This window comes from Cydia strobilella, chromosome 9, assembly GCF_947568885.1.
Source record: "Cydia strobilella chromosome 9, ilCydStro3.1, whole genome shotgun sequence".
NCBI classification, from domain to species: Eukaryota; Metazoa; Arthropoda; class Insecta; order Lepidoptera; family Tortricidae; genus Cydia; species Cydia strobilella.
Window position 1 is genome coordinate 380,844 of NC_086049.1, and position 23,052 is coordinate 403,895.

Below are 23,052 nucleotides of genomic sequence, written 5' to 3' on the forward strand. Positions count from 1 at the left end.
ACCTCAGGGTGTGGCTCCCGCAGCAGCGGGTAGAGCTTCTCGTGCGCCAGGTCCCGCACGCCGGCCCAGCGCGCCGCGTCGCAGCCGCGCCACAGCCGCCCCAGGCAGATGCACGCCCACTGCCGCAGCAGCCATGAGGGGTCCGACAGCTGCTCGAGGCATATCGAGATCATGGAGCCCTGGTACCAAAACCACTGTTTAATTATCCAATATACAACATTTAACTCTAAAGACAATTTCCAAACCAAACTTTAGAGGCTTTCATTACTACGCCTAAAATGCATTACATGGCGACCCTGCCAATTGTAGTCCTATTTGTTTACCTGTTGTGCCGCTTCTTGCCCGGCGGGGTAGTTGTCGACGATCCCGGCCAGAACGTACGCTGCCAACGTTCGGTGCTCGCTCTGTAATGGGCGAACATGTTACGAACTGAAATATTTTTGGTGGCCCATGAGGGGCCATATAAATATATACAGCAAATTTTTTGTGGCAGTGTAGTTTTCAACAGTTAAAAAAAAACTGCATATGGGTTGAAAACTACCGTTTACAGTGACAATCTTATCAACAAAATGTTCAATCAAATTCGTTACAATATTGAGAGTAAAAAGGTCACTATCTTGGTTCTTTTGGACTTCAGTAGCGCTTTTAACACTGTGGACTTTGATATACTTCTCGCATTTCTTAATAGACTTAATGTTTCTTCTACATCTCTGTCCTGGTTCCGTAGTTACCTCTTTGGGAGACGGCAGCGAGTTCGGGTTGATGACAAGGTTTCCGAATGGACTCAACTTTCGGCCGGTGTCCCTCAAGGAGGTGTACTATCTCCTCTACTCTTTTCTATTTTTATTGATAGCATAACCAAAAATTTGCATTCGTCATACCACCTTTATGCAGACGATTTACAGCTCTATTCAGCGTCCAACCTTGATGACATCAGTTCTCTTGTTAGCCAAATTAACTCCGACTTGGAATCAATCCGTGTGTGGGCATCATCCTTCGGGCTGAAAATTAACACCACAAAGTCGCAATCATTGGTAGTCCTTACTCCATCTCCAAGATGTCTTACCAGGTCTTGCCAGATATTATGTTCGACGGAACTCCTATTCCTTTCTCTTCTACTGTCAAGAACCTTGGTATTACTATGGACCAGACGCTCTCATGGGATCCTCATGTCTCTGAAATCAGCCGAAAGATTTTTGCTTCTCTCCATTCCCTCAGGCGCCTGCAGAATTTCCTCCCGCTTCCGACGAAAATTATGTTGGCTCAGTCTCTTCTACTTCCGCTTCTCGATTACGCCGATATTGCGTTTCTCGATCTGAGACAGGAACTGCTTGACAAGCTTGAACGTCTGCAGAATATGTGCATAAGATTTGTATTCGGTCTAAGGAAATACGATCATGTTTCCCTATTTCGTAATCAACTTAAATGGCTTCCCATCCGCCGTCGCAGGGATCTGCATATTCTTTCTCTTCTTTTTAATGTTCTTTTTATTCCTTCTTCTCCGGTCTATCTCTCACAAAAATTCAAATTTATGGCAGATGGTAGTGGCCATCGCCTTCGATCGAGTGCAAATCTTGCACTGGCAACACCTCATCACAAATCTAGTGCATATGGTAAATCTTTTGCGGTACGAGCGGTTCAGCTTTGGAATGAGTTGTCTCCCTCCTTAAGGAAATCGCGGTCCGTTGCATCGCTTAAGGGGCAGTTAAGGAAACTGTGGCTATCGGACCAGAATTAACTGTTTGTGACTATGGATGTATATTTATTTTATAAAACGTAGGTATTATATATATTTGTTATACTGTTACTTCAAATTTTTATCTTATTTTATTTATTTTCGCCCTCTTTTATAAATTTATTGACTTTTCTCTAGTCTATTGTACGCAGTGCTATATTTGTCTACCGTTCTTCATCAATTCTCATCTACTCAAAGGTTAACTGGAAGAAATCCCTTAAAGGGATAAGTTCGCCTTTGTACTGCCTATTTCTGTGCCATATTTGTGTTCTATGTCTTTGTACAATAAAGAGTTTATACATACATACATACATACAATAACTAAGGGTTCTGGGTACACTCACATCAACGGTAGAATCTGCCAAGATCGATAGGAAATATTTGTGCCCTTTTGCGTTCACCAAGTCCACTTGGCAAGTCTGAAACAAAAAAAAAACATAAATACCCTCTTAAGAATAAAAGACGTGGGTTCAAACCGGCAGCTTAGTAGCGTGCGGCTTCTAAACCAGAAATTAAGGGTTCGAACCCTGGCTCGTAGTGAATTATTTAACACCTTTTTGATTTTATGTACATGATTTTACAAAGAATAAATGAAATAAATTTGTCTGAATATCGTTGGAGATTTCCTAGACGCTTTCTGAATCCCAAAAAGATTTAGTCCTAGAGTTTTAAGGTACGATGATATAAAAACTAGTGTTTGCGTTTATTCTTAGCATTAAATAACGTCGCGAGCGCACTTTAGATTCCCACGGACAGCAGGGGCAAAAAGCGGGACGTTAGGAAGAAGTAAAAACTGATTATTTCTCACTTTAAATGAAGGTAACAAGCTCAAGTTGTTAGGCTACGCCGCTACGTTTCCACCAGATGTGCGAGGATGAGGAGCGAGAGACGCGTTTGACAAGAACGAGAATATTGCCGACCAGAGCTGCGCTAAGCGAGGATAGGTAAATGAAATTGTATCGTTTGTTAAGAAACACATCCATAGCCAGTCGCCAGGTCGCCACCATAGCACTGACCGGGTCCACGGCTATGATCTTGGCCCAGATGTAGACCATGGAGGCGCGCAGCTCGTGCGCGGAGGCCTGCAGCAGCTTCAGCATGTAGGGGAAGATGCCCACGTGCAGCACGGCGCGCACGGCGCACGCGCCCAGCGCCAGGAACCGGCACAGGATCTGCAGCGCGCGCACGCGGTGCAGCGTGCTCAGCAGCACCTGCAGCACCATGGGCAGCTGGTCGGGGGGCGGGCGCGACCAGTGCGTGCCGGACAGGGACCTCCCTGCGATACAATACAATACACGCGCCATTATATCACGCTCTTTAGTGTAAGACATCTATTATAGAAAATACAAAACCAAAGCAAAAACTTACATTTCCCGAGATCCAGCCACACTTGGAACGCGGTGAGCTGGTCCCTGAAGAACGGTGAGTGATGATAGACGCGCGGCGAGGGCCCCAGCATGGCGGGAAGTTGTGCTAGCGCGAGGTCCAGGGTTTGGTCCCAGGCGGCCCACAGGGCGTGCTGCGCGAGGGAAGGTAGCGGGGGGGACGATACTGGGGTGCAGTTGTATGATCTGGAAGAAATGATAGCGTAAGTCCTTGTAATCTTAGCGCTTCTCTAATTACAATGCTAAACGATATTTTGCGATGGCAACTGCTCAGATACCTTAAAGAAAATACCAGGCGTTATTGGTTATAGTCTAGTTTCCCACGATGATGTAAATGACATGTTCTAACAATGCCATGCGTACTAAAGGCATTGTTACAAGCGAGTGGTGGAAAATAAACATCTTAATTAAAAAGGTTACTTTTTGGGTGTTTGTGATGGCGATGGACTGACCTCATGATGCGGTCCGCCAGTAGAAAGTTCCGGCATAAACTAGCCGTTAGCAGATCAGCTCGGAACAGCTGCTGAAACAGTTCTGGGGGTAAAGAGTTCCAGGCGATGGTGTCGGTGATGGCGGTGAAGATCCAGTTCAACTCGCCCAGCATCGTGCGGCGGTCGGTTACTTGGCCGGGGATCCTGAAAGCAAAACAATTATTGTTTAATTCAATAGTTAAAAATTGCCTTTCAAATTGCATTTCTTCCAGAAAAGAGATTCGTTATGTTTACGACTTCATGTAATTAAACGGCAAAAATCCGCCGGAACCTTTGGAAAGCTTTTGATATGGTTGAAGTACAGAAAAAAACTGCACGAGCGAACTGGCTGTTAGAGACGCGTAGACCCATAGATTTTGAGACAAAATAAACTAATTAATATAATAATAAAAAAAAAACAACAACATTTCCTCATTTTGAACAATTTTTCTTCTGGAGTCTCTCAAGGGAGTGTTCTATGCCTTATACTATTTTCGGGGTAAAACTGTAGGTTACTCACTTGTCGATGAGGTCGTGCACGTCGTGTATATGCTGGTGCACGCTGGCAGCCCTCGTGTGACGCAGCACGAACCACTTCATGGCCATCTTGACGGGAGTAGTAAGGCAGGCCGTGAAGAGATCCGCTGGTAGTTCGGGACTCATGGGCAGGGCCTGTCCGGCGGCGCAGGCCCCGAGCTGGATGCAGTTCTTGTACGAGACTAGGGGTGGTGGGGTGCCGGAGCCTTTGCTGTTTAGTTGCATCTGGTTAAAGGGATGGTTGGAGTTACATTTATTTCCATTATAATAATATTATTCTTAATAGTAATTTACGATACTAGTGGGGAAAAGAGGATATTCGAATTCCCTGCGGTCGTGTTTTAAATCGACACGAGTTGCATTACCTACACGAGACGCAATTAGATAACGTTATTTTCAAATTTATTGACAAAAGTACTTATTCCATCAAAGATTGGCCATGTTATTCGCGATTATGTGGGATATACATCTTAGAGTTCCACAAGGGAGTGTTTTAGGTCATATACTATTTTTGATGTGATGCCGTAATAGATTACATTGAGAACGTGATATTTGTGTGTGTGTGTGTGTGTGTGTGTGTTAGTATGATTGTTTGTTTCAAGCTGTAGATTACATTGCAGATGTATTGTAGTAAATGTGTATGTGTGTCGGTATCAGTGTCTTGCCTCGTAGTCGCGATCGTGCTGGTCCGCGAACGCGCGGAAGTTGTCCACGATGACGCCGGCGTTGGAGCAGTCGTACACGTACAGCGACGGCGCGCCCATCCATGTTTGTAGGTCGTACATCGACAGTGGGATGTATTGTGTGTATGCCTGCAAAAATACATACGTGGTTCGGTTCGGAATGCAAATTTTATCTTCATATGCAAAAGACAAGCGTATAAAGCTAGTCACATTTGCATACATATTGTGTATAATACTACAATATTTATTTATTAACTACTGTATTGGGCTGTAGTCTCGGGCGTCAGTTGACGTTTTTGGCGGTAAAAGGGTTAAATATTACGTTCCACCAACCCTGTTGAAGACCCAGATCTCGCCCTGGCTAGTAGGCTTGGGTACGCCGTGTCCGTTGTAGTGGAACAGCACCCGTTCATCTTTGGCGTTCCGTCGAAGCGAGCAGCACAGCTTTTTCACCTGCGGAAGCAGAAATTCTTTAAAAAAAAATTGTAACAAGTTTTTCTATAATTTCCGCAAGAAAGCTCAGAGGGCCTACCGCGAAAATTAAAATCGAAATTTCGTTATGGCATGTGGCAAAATGCCGGGACAACGCGAGGAAGATGATGATGAACATTATTTTATCTCAGATTATTTATTTTGAGAATGTTGTGTTGGTACGGTACTTGCCTAATCGAAAACGTCCAAGAAATAATATACCTCTATAAAAACCTATAACTTGTATTAGAAATTACTTTATCTCACAACTTTGTGCTGTTTGCAAATATGAAGCTAATTAAGCTTAAAAACTCCGATGTGTGACTGACAAACAGACAGACTCACGTGCTGTAAATTAAAATCAATAAAAAAATAAGTAAGTACCTATTTAAGTGATATATAAAACAGACAGCACGTAATATTAAGTGCCTAGACATTTTAATAGCCCAAAGGCCAGCAAACCATAACTTTGAGGTGTGACTCGCCATTTATTTTATCAAATAAATATAAATGTAATAGACCGCGGGCCTGGAACAGATTTCCATGACCAATCGCCTCCCGGGCGAAAACTCGTATAGTGGCTATGTATGATGAACCCTCTTGAACGTCAGCTACCGCTCCGTTGGTGGGTTGAGGAATGGCAGCAAAAAAGTCTATATACATTTTTTTGTCATCGCCTTCCGCTTGATACTTTGCCAGATGATAGTTTAAATGCTATTAGCCGATTGTATCGCTTTGGAAAGACCGTCAGCTGGTCACATAAACATGTAAAAAAGAAAATTATTTTCAGTCATCGGCGTCATCACCTCCCGTTTGATACTTTGGCAGATGATAGTTTGGATGCTATTGTTAATAAAACAAATCGTCAGCCGCTTGTATCGCGGTGGAAAGACCGTGTTACGCGTTTCGGTGGCTGCCATTCCTCAACCCACCATCGGAGCGGCAGCTGACGTTCAAAGAAAAAAATAGTGTAAGTAGGTAAATATAATTTGTCCTTAGTTTAAGTTCAAATAAATTGTAATGTACATATGTACTTATATAATTATGAATATTATGATGTTTGACGATAATTATTTAAAATACGTATAAGTTTGTGATACAAATTTGTATTGTGTTTTTATAATGAATAAACAAATTCTATTCTATTCTATTCTATTCTATTCGTAGCCGTTAACCGCTATACGAGTTTTCGCCCGGGAGGCGATGACTGACGAAATTTGCGCCTGGCTCGCGGTCTATAAGTATTAATCGCGTGACAAAAAGCCGCTCAGACAGTAGCTCTCCAGCGACGCGAATTATCTAAATTTGCATGCGTCGCATAAAAAATAAATGGCCCATTAATTGTGTCTTTATCTGTGGCTCAGGAATGCAAATTGAATTTGAATATAGATGTACTAAACCGTCGATGTCGCCATTTTTAGGGTTCCGTACCCAAAGGGTAAAAACGGGACCCTATTACTAAGACTCCGCTGTCCGTCTGGCCGTCTGTCTGTCACCAGGCTGTATCTCATGAACCGTGATAGCTAGACAGTTGAAATTTTCACAGATGATGTATTTCTGTTGCAGCTATAACAACAAATACTAAAAAAGTACGGAACCCTCGGTGCGCGAGTCCCACTCGCACTTGGCCGGTTTTTTAATATTACAAGATAAGAGTTTCCAAACTTAACCCGACTTAACTCCTTGTTTTTCAAATACTTTTGAAATGGTATTCTGTCTCAACGGGCAAAAAAAAACATGTTTGTTGTATGGGAGTTCTGTTTTTAGTATTTGTTTTTATAGCGGCAACAGAAATACATCATCTCTGAAAATTTCAACTGTCTAGCTATCATGGTTCATGAGATACAGCCTGGTGACAGACAGACGGACAGCGGTCTTACTAATAGGGTCCCGTTTTTACCCTTTGGGTACGGAACCCTAAAAAGGATAGTAGGTATATACGGCAATAATTTGCACAATCTAATACTCGTAAAATGATGACGGGTCTAATATTTGTATGAAATTCTCATTACGTCATCTCATTGGTCACAGTGTAAGAAAATTTTCGCCTTACGCCAACGTAATACGGCAAACATGTCTTTTATCTATACGACGTATCACTGACGTCACACGATCCTAAAACACCAACAGAAAGTACAATATCAAAAACCTAAATACAACCAGATTCTACCCACAGTCCCTTTTAGAACCCTATATGAACACAACAAGGTCCACTTTTGCCCAAACCTCCCTAAAGACCGGCCTTGAACCGCGTACGACGACGTTGTCAACGCAGCCCCCGTGGCCTTCAACCCCGCCCCCCTGGGTGAATGAACTCCAGGGGCGCGCCTATTGCTAATTCGGGTGCTTCCGTCAATGCTCTAAATGCCTACACTGAACTGTGTGACATACTAAACTAACAATGTTTATGCACTTACAGTACCGGCCTCGCAAATAATATAAAATGTCTTTAAATAGCATTGAAAGTAATGTGCAAAAAGTGCTTCAAACTGTAAATGAATTGGTGGATAAAGTAAATCGTTTGGAAAATGTGATTAGTGAGCAAAATTCGCAATTAACAAATCAGTCTCAACTAATACGTGAGCTAACGAGCAAGATGGACGCAAAACAATCTACCACGAAGCTACAGCTAAAAAGACCAACGGTTACACCAACGCAAGCGCAGCCGCATCCGCCGCGCCAAGCAAAACTCGCCGCTTCTGCGGCTATTTGCCGTGGTACACAAAGCCGAAAATTGAACGCTCCCGCGACGCCCCCGACACAGGTTGCAGATGCATCCGAAGCGAACATAACCGCAAATTGGTTGAAAAGGTGATATATTATTATATATCACCTTTGAGTGTGGTTGTCTTCTTCGTGTCATTTGTGCAGTTCAGCCTTCGGCGTAGCTTCTTCAACCGAAGATCAGATCGTGAGTGGGTAAACCTAACATACTTTGCTTGAGTTCGACACGGTCTGAAGGAGCTTACCTCATCGCTGGTAGGGTCTAAGGACTGCTTGTAGCGCGCGCGAGGCTGCCAGCGCTCATATTGCGACTGTAACGCGTGTCCGATGTTCTCCAAGGCCTTGCTTGGGGACTGCGACAAGGGGTCTGAAACAAAACAATATCAAAGATAGATATAACTCCGTAATAGATGGATACAGTCTAAGGAAAAAACGTGCCTCGAAAATCAAGAAAATTTGATTCTCGTTTAGAGGGCGCTACTAGTTTTGGCCTACAGTCGTATAGATGGCGTTGACGGTTTCGTTTGTTATTTAACAATTTTAACGCATATCAGTGAAAGAACATGGGTCAAAATCATAAAAATAATTAATGCAAATAAAAAAAATCATTTATCTATATTTAAATACATTCTATCGTATTTTTATAAATCTTCATTTTTAGTTTTAAAGTGTGTCGACAGATGGCAGTGAATTTACTGGGGTTACAAAATTTACTATGACAGTACCGCTCTAGTATAAGTTACTCTATGACAATATTTATGAAATTAAACTATAAAAACCGGCCAAGTGCTAGTCGGATTCGCGCACAGAGGGTTCTGTACTTTTTAGTATTTGTTGTTATAGCGGCAACAGAAATACATCATCTGTGAAAATTTCAACTGTCTAGCTATCACGGTTCGTGAGATACTGCCTGGTGACAGACAGACGGACAGTGGAGTCTTAGTAATAGGGTCCCGTTTTTACCCTTTGGGTACGGAACCCTAAAAACGGATAATATCGCGTATATTGAATTTATAATACATCCCGACGTTTCGAACCCTTTTCAGCGTTCGTGGTCAACGGGTGACTGAGGAAAAACTACAATGTGCAAAAACTACCCAGCTACCCACATACAAAAATAATGAACTATAATAAACTATAAACTTTAAGGCTGGTTATACACGCAAAATCGGCTTATAAGGCTAGTTATACAATACAACTATTTTGAATATACGCGATAAAGCTACGCCGGCTCTAACCAGAGAAGATTTAATTTCCTCCTAAATTGTAGGAGGGTATCCCATCAATATGGGACCGGCAAGAAACTCGGCGGGACACATATTTAGGATACACCCGGACCCGGGTATGTCCTTAAACTACTTCCAAAAGAGAGGTATGGGCACTGTGAATGACATCTCGCTTTGTGTGGTAGGGCACAGGACAGCGGATGTCATTCCAGATCTAGAGCAGAGCCCAACTGGGGAGGTACCTCCACCTTACAGAAAACCGCTGCCAAATAACACTAGACCCTACCTAGGTACTAATAGTGTTGTGTTCCTGCCGGTGAGTAAGGTTGCCAGAGCTCGAGGGAGAGGAGTGTTAGGGTCGGCAACGCGCATGTAACTCCTCTGAAGTTGCAGGCGTACATAGGCTACGGAGACTGCTTAACATCAGGCGGGCCGTATGCTTGTTTGCCACCGACGTAGTATAAAAAAAAAACTCACGATTACTTGGTTCTTTCTATTTATTTTTTGCCTAGTTATCCTCAAATGCCGCAAAATTTTTGCGAATAGCGGTCAAGGCCGAGCACCGTGAACCGAAATCGTCCACCCATGAGTCACTGGTCGGTCGGCGTAGTATAGACATGCGACGCAATTTGCAAGGTACATTAAGTATTTTTTACAAATGTTAATGTTAAGTTATTTTTATCCGACTACGCAAAACCAGAAGAGTTATCAAGGAGTCTAGATATCAATGAGTTTTATGGAACTTGTGTATGAAATATTTTTGGATATTAAAGAATCGCTTTTCGGAGAAGAAAAACATCGTTACATTGTTAGGAAACCGGACCTGGACTAGTCCCAACAAAACCTAGCTTCTCAGGGACTAAGGTCAGATGGCAGTCTCTTTCGCAAAAATTAGTGCCTGTGCCAAGTTTAGAATATATTGACATTTTGTAACAGCTTAACAAAGAGAGATACCTATATCTCTATATTTAGAACAATCATACTGAAATAGATAATTTTGAATGCAAACTAGAGATTTATCTCTATTTGGGAAAGTTATCCAGGGTGGCAGATACTTTTGGTGCGTTGTTTCATCCGCTAATATTGATGCTGCTGACTATACATACAGTGTGAAAAGAATGAATGGCCCTGGAGGGAAAGTGCCTTAAAACCTTAAGTTAGCTCATTTTGCTTAAAGGAAACATTCTTTTATTTTTGAAAATAATAATAATAATAAGTTAACCATCTCCTGTCTTCGTCGGTTGGAGTGGACCCCAAGGGGACCCGCAGGACTCTCAGCTCTGGCTTGCCTTCATTGGCCGTCCAGAGGGGAGTCGTAAGAGCTATATGCTCCAGGAGTGGAAGTGAAAGATGCATAAGACGCGAGTTGGCACAGTGGCTGTTAACAGTCACTGGGCAGAAAGTTCCACACTGTATATTAACAACCTCACTGACCTCCCCTTGGCATTGCTAATGATAACCTTTGACCGCACATTTCTTGCAAAGAAGAATAATTACATTTTTATCGTATTTTTATAAATCTTCATTTTTAGTTTTAAAGTGTGCCGATAGATGGCGGTGAATTTACTGTGGCTACAAAACTTACTACGACAGTACCACTCTATCCTATTATATCCATGCATACGCAGTTTGGCGAGTAATTTTGAAATTGAGCCTGTTATTTTTAATTTATTTTAATACAATTCTGGTTAAACGGCATTACAGCAAACACCAATGCGCCGAGAAACTTAACCTAACAGAAAATTTCATTTCCAGAAAAATATAGTACAAAAGTAGGTACAAGATACAAAATACACAGGAAGAAACAGAAATAACACCTCACATAACATAGTATTATACACCGACTGTGGAAGGCCTATCATCGATCGTCTCACAATACTTCAGACATTCACGGTACACAGTCGTCCATCTCCATGCAAACAAATCACAATCAGGTGCTGACGTCAGGAGCGCATTGAGTAATGTCAGTGCTCGAGGGAGCGGCGAATTTCTGCGTGACACAGTGCGCGCCGCCGGCACCGCCAACAGTGGGCGCACCCGCGGTCTCAGATTAATCCTAGGGATATCCGGTACGTGCAGTCTAAGCACGCGACTCACAAGATCAGGGCAGTCTGATTCGCCACGCAGCATGCGACAAACGGTAGCAAGTAAGTCGCAGTTACGCCTTACTTCTAGAGAGTTGTAACCGAGTGTTCCGAGCAAAAACTTGGTTGGATATAAAAATGGGTAAAGCCCATATATTTTCTTATACAAAAATCTAAGAAAAGCCTTTTGAATCTTCTCTAGAAGTAAGGCGTAAGTCGACTCATACGGGTTCCACACAATTGACGAGGTCTCCAACTTGCTTCTCACCAATGCGTTAAAGACAAGCTTTATGGCCTCAACATCACGGAAGTCCTTGACGTTGCGGATCACGAAGCCTAGTCTTTTGAAACAACTATCGGCTAGCTTACGTATATGATCGTGGAACGTAAGACGCGAGTCAAACACCACCCCAAGATCTTTCACAGAAGAGACTCTGTCAATCACATCAGGTCCGAGCGTATACTGCGCAAGAAGAGGTTCTGCAGCTCGGCTGAATGAGCATACACAGCATTTGGCTACATTAAAGAGGAGTTTATTTTCAACGCTCCACCGCATCACAGAATTAATATCATCCTGCAGAGAAATACAGTCTACACTATTTTTTACACCATAAATCAACTTCAGGTCGTCAGCATATAGCAAGCACTTAGCGTTTTTAACTACTGTCTCCAGATCGTTGACCATCAACCCGAACAAAAGAGGGCCGAGTATGGAACCCTGGCTGACACCAGATCTCGTGTGATAAGGAGCTGAAACAAAGCATCCATGACGAACGTACTGCTGTCGATCGCGTAGATAACTCGCAAATAGAGCGAGCAACTTAGGCGAAAAGCCTAAACCATTCAGCTTGTGTAAAAGTACATCGTTATCCACGCGATCGAACGCTTTCTTGAAGTCAAAATAAAGTACGTCCACCTGGACGCCTTTATCAAGATGCTCAGATATAGTATCAGTCAGGATCATCAGATTGGTGTTTACGGAGCGCTTCGCTCTAAAACCATGCTGCGAGTCACACAAGAACGGTTTTATTTGCCCTGTTATCAGCCTGTGAAGTAACGACTCGAACAATTTTGCCAGTGTAGACAGCACGGCTATAGGCCTGTAGTTGTCGACACTGGCAGTGTCCTTAGATTTTGGAATGGGTCTTACCCGCGTTGTTTTCCACTGATTTGGATACCTGCCAGTAGAAAGAGCCAAATTAAACAAGTGATGTATAGGAACTTTAAAGAAATCCATACATCCCTTGACAACATAAGCCGGTAAGTTGTCGGGCCCTATTGAGCTATTACCCTTTAGATGTTTAATACCAGTCACTACATCCTGCATAGATATGTTATTTATGTTAACATATTGTGCAGAACTTTTTTGGGTACTACTCTGTAGAGTAGTTAAATCAAGGCGAGGAACGTTAGGCAAAAAGACACTGGAAAAGAATCTGGAGAAGGCCTCCGCAGCTTCCACTCCGACGAATTGTTTCCCTTCCAGGGTAACCTTGGACGCAAACCCTCCCATCGACTTAAGGCTATCTATGTGCTGCCAGAATAAACGTGGATTACATTTAAGCATGCTTTGAATGCGATCAATATGACGAGCATACGCTAAGGAAATCCGCTTTTTTAAGTTCGTCCTGAGATGGGCAAAGTGCCTGTAAAGAGCCACATCTTTAGTAGCTTTCCAATCCCGGTGAATACGAGCTTTTGTTTTTATGTCAGCAATTAAATTAAAATTATGTAAGACAATGGGGGTAGGTTTTGACATTTGGGTACAAAGTGGGGTAGTTGTGAAAAGTCAGTCTGTCAACGCGAACCTGATCCATGCCAGTGTCTGGACCCCTAAACTGTGAGTTATATTAGAGCCTTTGAAAAATAAATGAAAAAAAAAAACCTCTTTGCTTACAATAGATGTTGTACCTAAGATAAATAGTAGAGCTGTAGTTAAACATATCAATATTACCGATCCAGCACTCGAGACGGGCACAGGGCTGGGTCTTGACGATGTCTGGAGGGTCCACGCCCACGTTGAGGCACAGCACCAGCGCTACGCAGTGTGTCTTGTACTGAAACATATCACACCTATTACTATACAGTACGGTTTCACTAATTCGACAGTAATGCTGACAGAATCTAATCCGGCTCGGATTACTGGAAGTTAGTGCAAATCTTCATTGCGTAAGCGACAATGTGGTACCTTTTGATTGAAAACGTCACATATTATTTTGATGTGTTTTTAGTATGTGTGTATTTCTACCAAATACATTTTCCAAAAATACTAAATGCAAAGAAAATCCTACTGTTATCTGGCACATGGTAAATTAGGACATAGAATGATCATTCGTACCCCAATTTTAGTGCCGGATTACTGGGTACACCAGACCATCAAAGTGCCGGATTATCACACATTGCTTCTGAATGTCTACACATTGCTTGACTGAACAAATTATATTGTTAATAATTGTGGTATTTTCTATAAAAAGGGACCTTATTGTCAATGGCACTTAATGTCAGAAAAATTGTTTAATAATATTTATCTCATCCCTAATTTATTTATTTATTAAAGCTGTTTTTTTTTTCATCTCAAGTTATTTGCTTTACTATTTAATTGTTTCATTATCATTTTCTTGGATAGGAACCCCTGTATGGGTATAGGCCTCCTCCAATTTTATCCAGTTTTCTCTGTCTTTAGCTTGGTTTATCCACTCTTTTCCAGCTGTAGCTATGATGTCATCGCTCCATCACTTAGTAGGTCGTGCCTGTCGTCTTTTCCCTAATGACATGGATTAAAACCTATTTTGACATGATTTTATTACACAAAACTATGATGCACCAGCCGGGCTAGCACATGATTGGCACGACGATTCTTACAAGATAGACTCTCTCTCTCTCTCTCTCTCTTTAGCCTTTTTCTACCCTTTGGGTGTAGGCCTCCTTCATTTTGCGCCATTCGTCGCGGTTCTGTGCGACTTGGAGCCACTGTTTCCCCACAGTCTTCTTAATGTCGTCGTCCCAGGACGACGACAAGATAGACTACCCGACCTTTTATTAACATAGTTAGAAAAAGACGGGTGTAGTCTATCTCGCCGCGAGATACTGTCGCGCAAATCATGTGCTAGGCCTACTGTAAAAGAAATCAATTGATTCTATAATCCGTCTAACTAACTGATAATACTGTAGTGAACAAAATTCACCATATAATAGTTTACCAAAATAGCTTTTTTATAATTGAAATTATTCTATAATTGATTGTAATAGTTGATTACTAAAAACAAAACAGTTCTTAGATAATTATTTATTCACAATTTATTTGTAGAAGTGATGTTATCACTTTCACCCTGTCAAATGTGTTATATTAATGCACAATCCCAAATTTTTGGCTATTCCCGAACTACCAATGACGCATCTTATCGCCAAACTTATTTAATTGAGTGACTCGAAACATGGATTTGTCCATTATCTCCTGAAATTTCCCAATCGAAAATAACAACCAAATTATCTTATTAGCATCTATTCAAAAAGTGTTTCTAATACGGAAGAACTAATTTTATAGGAATAGATAAGCTGCGTCAAGTTTATTTATATTTTTTTGCAAATTTGCGATCTTCTGCATGCCCATGTGTGTTTGTTGTCATTGTCATGTGCAACCCCAGATACGCAGTACGCTATTACTCTAATTTTATCAATAATACCCGGCTTCTTACCTTTTCTTTGACTCTCCATGAGTGCTCCACACGTTCAGCTCCCTTTATAGGCTCCAAATGCCTAGGTTTCTCATAGCTGAGAGGCAAATCCCAATCATCAACTTCCGAACCACTCTCGATATCACCTTGGGCACTGTCCTCCTCATCTTTTACAGCGAGATAAGGAGGCATGTCTGTCATTTTCACACAACACACAGTCACCACACGCACTTATTTTATTTTACATTGATGATAACCCGACACGACAAGAGACAAACTTGTTTTAGTGTACTCTTTAAAGCTTTTCTTGAAAACTAAACTAACGTGAGTGAGGATAGTTGTTTTTAATTCGTCCCCTATTCGCATAGGACTATGATATTATGTCATTCAGCCAAATTGGTTACTGAAGCCTTCAGTTAAATAGAAAGTTGCATTTAATTTTGATTTAAGCAGTTTACGAAAGAATAAAAATATCAAATTACAACGAACGTTTTTTTTACAAAATATTTTAAGTTAAGAATGAGATTCACTAAAATTATATTTTAAGATTAGAATTTTATATTATATAACGAAACGCAAACGTCAGCACCGACATGAAAGTTGTATAGCTGTATAGCATCTGTATAGCTTGAGTAGCCAGTAGACAATTATTTAGTGTGGCCAGGGGTCTATCGCGAAAATCGAAATCTCCTTATCTGCCTCTCTTTCTAATAATCTGTTTGTTAGAAAGAGAGGCAAACAGCAACTGGTGAGAAGTTGAGGCGAAGACATAATATATTTTATTTTACATTAAATTTTACTGCCTTCCGACATCCGACATCGGATCGGACAATGTGAAAACGCTCTTACGGCTATTACACTTTGCACCAATAAGCAAAGGGCTTCTTTGCTGCCCTGGTGCCCCCTACATATCACGCCGTGTACGCCACATTCATGCACGTTCCCTTATTTAAACTTGTGAAAATAAATATAATATAGCTTGTCAAAGGACTGTCTCATTTCAAACATAGACAGAGAGAATCGTACTATCTTTGTCTTTCACTAGTACTAGCACCCAAAAGAAAAGGATGAGTATAGTTTTTTTTGTTCTTATTTACTGCCAATTTGGTTTAACCAACTATAAAACATTGTACACAACAAAATAATAACGAAATATGAGTATTATACAAGTTTAATTGGCATAATGAAAATAATACAAGCCACTTCATTACAAAAGCACCGACACATCATTTTTATTCTATATTAATATCATTAATTATGTTATGTATATTTATGAATATTATTAATTATGTTATGTATATGTACAGTCACCTTTAGTAAATACTTGTACTTTAAAACATTTTGACAAGATTGCATAGCCGGTACTTGAAAACATGATACTTTCCCTGACAACCTTATAAGGCGGGATTCCACCAGTGTGCGTTTTTGTACTGAATATGCTTGTGCCGCACACTGGTGGAATCCCACCCTTAAGCGCGCTCCAGACTATGCGGCGCAAAGCCCGCGAACGCAAGTGTGGAGTCGATTTCGCTGATTAGCGAACTAGACTCCACACTCGCGTTCACGGCTTCGCGCCGCGATTCGCGCATGAGTGTGGAGAGCCCTTCACAGATGTTCTACAGATAAGGGGCCTGCCCAAGTTTTTGAAATCGCGGCAATTATTTAAGGCGACTGTATATAAAGGTAACAAAATAAATTCGCGACAGACCCGATTGTAAATGTGATTTAATATGTGTTCAAAACGCGAATGTTTTAACCTTTTCGACGCCGATTTGATTTGATTTGATTGATTTCGTGCGAAGTGGAGAGAAAAGACAAGAAAAGCAGACCCCACAATCAGATGGGAATAATAATTGCTAAGGAGAGAGAGAGAGAGACGCCGTGTCAAACACAAAAGCTGTCACTCGGACGCTACGTACCGAAGTGTCAAAACTGAAATTGAACTTTATGCACATGCACGTAGGTCTATGTTGCTCTGTGGTCTGTGACGGATTAATCCGTCTTTGGCGTTGGACCTGCGGTGCCGATATATACGTCATTGGCGTCCAGAAGGTTAAATGTTCCACTGTACAGTCTGGCAAAAAAAGAGTAGAAATTAAAAAGTGGCAACACTGAAGTGTCGTCCCGTTTTTCTTAGATTGATTTGAAAGGGACGATACTACAGTGTTGCCACTTTTTAATTTCTACTCTTTTTTGCCAGATTGCACATTATACATTGTACAATCATTATATATTGTAATTGTGTGTTGTAGATTGTACATTGTTTATAATTGAGTTCTAGTACAAAATAAAATTAATTTTACATGGAAAAATATGAATACATTTCGAATATGCACAGTTCTATCTAGGGTTGAGCTTGTATGACTTACTAGTAGCCAATAGGGTTCGTTTAGTAGGTAAATTCGTTAACCATTATTAGGCTTCTGTCACACCGCCGATACTTAACGAATTTTTAGCAGCTCTAAACAACCATGTGAACAATAAGCGATCATGGAATAATATATGCATTTCTTTTATTCACACGTAATCGACATCTTTAAGTTGAATTCTGAAATAAAAAAATGGTCGATAGCGTGCCGTTTTCTCGTCGGCGGTGGGACAGGTGCTTTATACCACGGGGCTAGCACAACACACGCAATATTGCAACACATGTCGCGCGTGGTGTACTGTGTTAAGTAGAAACAGATGGGTACCTCGTTCTGTGAGCATTGAAGGTGCACCTTCTGTTCAGTTAGCCCCGCCCCCGCTCGGATCCCCGAACGCTCTGCTGGCGTCTGCGCTCGCGCTGCACACCGCGCAATGGTCCAGAGATGGCGCCACTTGCCTCAAACACTCTATATGGAACGAGTGCCTGCAGTTAAACACTATCAGATCAGATGCCTTCGACAAATCCCTAGTTATAATCCGCCCTAGACAGCTGCTGCATACAAACTCATCCGTCACTGATATTCCTTTCTGCTGCCCAAGGATTAATTTCTCATGCAACTCGAAATAGTTTTTTAAAGTTATCGGCTTGCAGGCCTCTTGAACAGATAGCTGTAAGTGGTAATCACACATCATTTTTGCAAGGGAATCCTTTAAGTCTTTTATTTCACACCCAGGCTGAATATTTTCTATGAGCATTCGGGGATCTAAGTAATTCCCTATCCGTTTGAGGAGCAGAGAAACATATTCCGGCTTGTCAACGGTTTGTTTTATCAAGTCCGTCCAAAGTTCTGTGTCATTATGCTCTTGACAGAAAGTGATCGCTTGATTTATATCGTTTAGTTTTTCTATTATGATCTGGAGAGCTTCCTGCGTTCGGCCTATTCGACCGAGTAGAAATACCATTTCCGGGTAGAAATTATTGCTTTGACAGATATCTAGTGCTTGTTCTATGGGATAGTTATCGCTGCTTTTAAGAAACGGAAGTAACTTAGCGCTTGCATATTTAGCGTAAAGCTTCACTAACTCCCCATGGTATTTTCCGTTCTGTTCTACTTTACTGTAAGCGTCCAGATATTTAAAGAGGTACATATCGTGCTTTTCTAATTGTCTCTTAACAACTTCTACAGGTATTTTATCGCGTGAGTTGACAAGAATAGAAAGAGTTTTATCACAGTCGAGTGTCATTAGTTCCAAAATCTTATTGTGTATGACGTTGTACATTTTATACGTTGTTATTAGTGTGAAGACGTCCTTATGGCCGAGTGTTAAGTACGTGGTTAAAGCTTTATCGTATTTCTTTTGATGGCAATAGAGTAAAGCGAGTGCTTCTAAATAGATATTCTTATCTACTTCGGTGGTAAGAATGTGTTCTAGTACAGCTTTTACGATTATTCCCGTCTTGTACAACCCAGGGTTCCACTCCTGGACAACTTTGAGGAATCCGGGAGGATCCACTTTGAGGTATTCATAAATGATTAACTCGTATAGATGAGAACTGAGGGCTTTCTCAGGTGTTTTAGGGACGTACGCGCTGACCGCTCTCAGTTGATTAACTTCAGCAAATTTTAGTATTTGTTTTTCCCACATTGCTTTGTCGCTCTTGCATATCCTAGCGCATAATATGGCCGCTTCGCTGTATAAGTGTTTAGACATCAAGTGATCTAAGTACTGGACTCCAACCGTCATTACTGAATGTTTATTCGTTTTTCCCCCGACTTCTTCTAAGACACTTATAGCTTTCTCATACCGGCCATGCTCCGTTAGCCAGTTGACTCTGTCATCGATATCATATGGACTGGCAATCACTATGTCCTTAGGCGATACTATGAAGAATCTATTCTCTTCTATAAGCATGTCTAGATAGTAATCATTGCAGGAGTACTCCTCGTAGCCTCTTATGTTCAGACTATCTGTTGAAACCTCGCTGAAGTCACAATCTTTGTAGTCAGCGACCGCTAAAACTGGTCTTTGCGCTTTCATAGTTTCTGCATCGCACTCTTTAGGGACCCCTAGGAGTACCAATTGGTTCTCCAAAGGTCCTAGACCACTAATGAAATAATCTGTTTGGAAAGTATAGACAGGATCGACGAGGTATTCCGTATCATCTCTCGTCTGCAGTTCGATTTGACTTCGTTTTCGAATGACGCATATCCTAATGGTGTCCACCCAGCCGATCATGAGGGTCTTGGGTGCAGACCAGAGGAGGTTGCAGCGGTAGTCCTCGATGGAGTCCACGCTGGTCTTCTCCCAGGGTATGAGGCCGAGGGAGCAGCGTGCCACCAGGTCGTAGACCCGAACTCCGACCTGTGAAATATTAATCAAGTTTATGGGATACCGCCGTTTAGCCAAAATTTTTTCGCCAAATTTCACTTCGCAACAAACTTATCAGTTTCATTTCCAAAATGAAATTTTAGCAAGTTTTTTACTTCGCAACCATTTCATTTCCCAACCCCATACTTGCGAAATGAAAATGACGTACTAGGTTGGGTTAGGTTAGGTTGGATTATGAAAATTTGCGAAATGAAATTTTGCCAAATGATAATTTGCGTAAAATAGTTTGGGAAGTAATACTTTGGGAAACGATTTTTGGCAATACATTAGTAAACCCAAGTTTATTTGTTGAACTAATTAATTACGTGTGTGTGATGTGTTTGATTCGGATATCACTGGATTTTTACAAAAACAAACCATAGGATTCCTGTGATTTGTTTGTGTAAAAAACCAGTGATATCCGAATCAAACACGCGTAGTGACACTGTGAGTGTAGTATGCTTGGACAGACCAACGAGTGTGAATGCGACCGATGGTAACGTTAAAAGCGAACGCAGCCGACGCGCACGAATGAGGGTAGACCGAGGCGGTCTACACAACTTTGACACCCACCCGCTATCTTCAGTCACCCGTGGACAAGATGCTTTTGTAACCATGGTATAATTCCATGCGAAGGCCCAGCTGCAGGGCTTGCAGGTAGAGAAAACTCGAAAACGGACCAATGGCCAAGAGTGCAAAAGAGCGAACCGGCGGGCTCGACGATGAGTTCTTAGGGTCTACAAACGAGAAGGCCCCTGAAGCGCCCAAGGTATAAAGTACCGTGAAATGCAGTTCCATGCAGGCAAAGATAGATATAACTCCGTAATAGATGGATACAGTCTAAGGAAAAAACGTGCCTCGAAAATCAAGAAAATTTGATTCTCGTTCAGAGGGCGCTACTAGTTTCGGCCTACAGTCGTATAGATGGCGTTGACGGTTTCGTTTGTTATTTAACAATTTTAACGCATATCAGTGAAAGAACATGGGTCAAAATCATAAAAATAATTAATGCAAATAAAAAAAATCATTTATCTATATTTAAATACATTCTATCGTATTTTTATAAATCTTCATTTTTAGTTTTAAAGTGTGTCGACAGATGGCAGTGAATTTACTGGGGTTACAAAATTTACTATGACAGTACCGCTCTAGTATAAGTTACTCTATGATGCAAGGTCGATGGGCGAGCAGGCTGTGGGGTTGAGATCAGACACCTATAAGGGTCGGTTACACCATCCGGTCTGTCACCGTTAAAGTGTTCGCTAAATTTGATTGTACAGGAATTTTTATAGTACTCGTTAGAGTGATGTGGATCAGTCTGTTAAGTATGGTTGGTGCAACTGGCACTAAGTCTATGAAAACTATGGCTACATTCGTGATACAGCCTACCCGTTGGTTACCTCACTGGCCCAGGCCACGAAGCGCTCGTGCCAGGCCACGGCCTGCACGTGCCCCTCGCACTCGCAGAGCACGGTGCTGCGCAGGCGGTTCAGGAACGTCTTCTCATACAGCGTCAGCTTGGTGTCGCCTGGAACACCAGAAAGACTATTATATATTATAGTTGACATTACCGATTTGTTTACACTTTTGCACTTTCTAATAAGGTGAAAAAATGTAAATATGTTTTTGATGTTGACTTTATCAAAAATCAAATGTATTAAAGATATCTGTTAATCACACACTATAAGGCATCGCATTATAAATTTATATGTGGCTTTCCATCTCCATCAAAGACAATTATATGACATCAATTAAAGGATACATTGCTGTATAACTGTAATTTTTTTTTTAAGTCTGATGATAACTTACAACAGGGTATAATATGAAGCTTAAAAATAATAAAGAGAATAATAACAATAAAGCCTTTATTTCCTTAACTTACAAAAAAAATATATTTACAGTTGTATTTAGTTTTAAAGAGTATATATATCTAACTTAATAAGCTAAGGCCCCTTTCTGGGTATAGGCCTCCTCCGATAGTCTCCAGACTTTTCGGTCTCCTGCTTTGCTTTTCCAGAAAAGCAATATGAAGCTTAATGGTTCATTAATAGCCTATTTACAGTTATTTTGAAGAGGTATAGATTGTATTAGTCATAGAACAAAGGTTATGATCCCACCCCTGGATGTTAGGTAATGCAACGGTGAATCAATTGTACGGATTACTAAACCTCTAGCCACCGAGAGACCTATAAAAAGGTCTCCTTTATCATTCTAATTTGCGTCTTTATTTTTAGAAATAAAAATCACATTCGAGTCAAAATTCTTTTCTTTGTCTTGTTTCTGACCACTGTCACGCTTGAATTTCAGTCTTCTATCAAATAAATAAAAAAGTCGAGTGCTATCGCATGTCTTTGTAACTGTAGATTATAATTTACATGAGAAAAATTAAAAACGAAATTTCAACTCATACAAAAAGTTACACTACGTCACAATTTTTGGGAACAAAAAACAAAACAAAAAGAAATTTGACCCATTTGTTTTGGTAAGTTTTAATGTCTGGTCAACTAATGGCTAAAAAATTATTAAAATAATCAAAATTAGTCCACCAATACTAGAAGAAATGAGTTATGAAAGGACAGCCCAATAAAAAAAGAGAAATATTTAAAGTATCTTGTTAAGATAGCATTAGTAATGTAAGAGCTGTTCAACTTGTACAGTAATATTTACCTGTGAGAAACCTTCTGCCGGACCCCGACTTGAAGTAATAAGGATCTAAAGCCACAGACTTGACTACCCGCCCGAGGTTCAAGTTGTGAGCATTGTCATCCGTGTACAGCCCGTACACCAGCACCTTGCCGTCGTCCGAGCAGCTCGCGATGTAGTCCCCATTCAAATCGACTGATATCCTGTTCACAGCTATCGCATGAGCTTGCAGTTCTTTGTCTTTACCATCTTGAGATAATGGCACCGTGTTCCCTTCATGGTCCAACAGGTGAATCACACCCCACTGAGTCCCTAAACATATAAATTTCGTATGGACACAAATACAGCTCACTGCGTCTTTCAACAGAATGTTTTGTACGTCGTTGCCCATCCGATCATACTTGAGTTTTGGCTCCTCGTCAGGAGGCAAACTGTCACAGCTATCTATATTCAACGCCATTTTCGTGATTTACGCGCACTGTGAGTTCGTAATATTACATGTTGATTGCTATTTTTACGCGGAAAACAATTAATTATTTAGTTTTTTTCCTCATTAGCTCCGCTCCGATTACAATACTTTGTTTTGACATTGACATATAAGATGACAATTGAGTTATGTTCGGGTCCTTATTGACCATTGTGCCACAGCTGACTTATTTATAACTCGTTACAATTCGGACTGT

At 41.2% G+C, this 23,052-nt stretch overlaps 2 protein-coding genes across 2 annotated transcripts in view; both read right to left on the bottom strand.

The window, feature by feature from the left end:
• LOC134744023 (regulatory-associated protein of mTOR) overlaps positions 1–15,339 on the bottom strand; it is a 47,075-nt gene extending 31,736 nt beyond the window's left edge. Inside the window, exons 1-12 of the mRNA XM_063677658.1 lie at positions 15,011–15,339; positions 13,270–13,372; positions 8,251–8,372; positions 5,144–5,263; positions 4,793–4,939; positions 4,111–4,352; positions 3,573–3,755; positions 3,104–3,306; positions 2,752–3,011; positions 2,080–2,154; positions 324–404; positions 3–179 (exon numbers count right to left, since the gene is read on the bottom strand). Coding sequence (XP_063533728.1) covers positions 3–179; positions 324–404; positions 2,080–2,154; positions 2,752–3,011; positions 3,104–3,306; positions 3,573–3,755; positions 4,111–4,352; positions 4,793–4,939; positions 5,144–5,263; positions 8,251–8,372; positions 13,270–13,372; positions 15,011–15,190 — 1,893 coding nt within the window. The 5' untranslated portion in view covers positions 15,191–15,339. The remainder of the gene's footprint in view (positions 1–2; positions 180–323; positions 405–2,079; positions 2,155–2,751; positions 3,012–3,103; positions 3,307–3,572; positions 3,756–4,110; positions 4,353–4,792; positions 4,940–5,143; positions 5,264–8,250; positions 8,373–13,269; positions 13,373–15,010) is intronic.
• A 1,535-nt stretch (positions 15,340–16,874) lies between these two features.
• Positions 16,875–22,993, bottom strand: LOC134744014 (vacuolar protein sorting-associated protein 41 homolog). Its single transcript, XM_063677647.1, has 3 exons — positions 22,394–22,993; positions 21,127–21,254; positions 16,875–19,720 (listed from the first exon to the last, which is right to left on the bottom strand). The coding sequence occupies exons 1-3, from the start codon at positions 22,827–22,829 to the stop codon at positions 17,717–17,719; spliced, it is 2,568 nt and encodes an 855-aa protein (XP_063533717.1). The 5' UTR covers positions 22,830–22,993; the 3' UTR covers positions 16,875–17,716.
• Between the last annotated feature and the right edge of the window lie 59 nt (positions 22,994–23,052).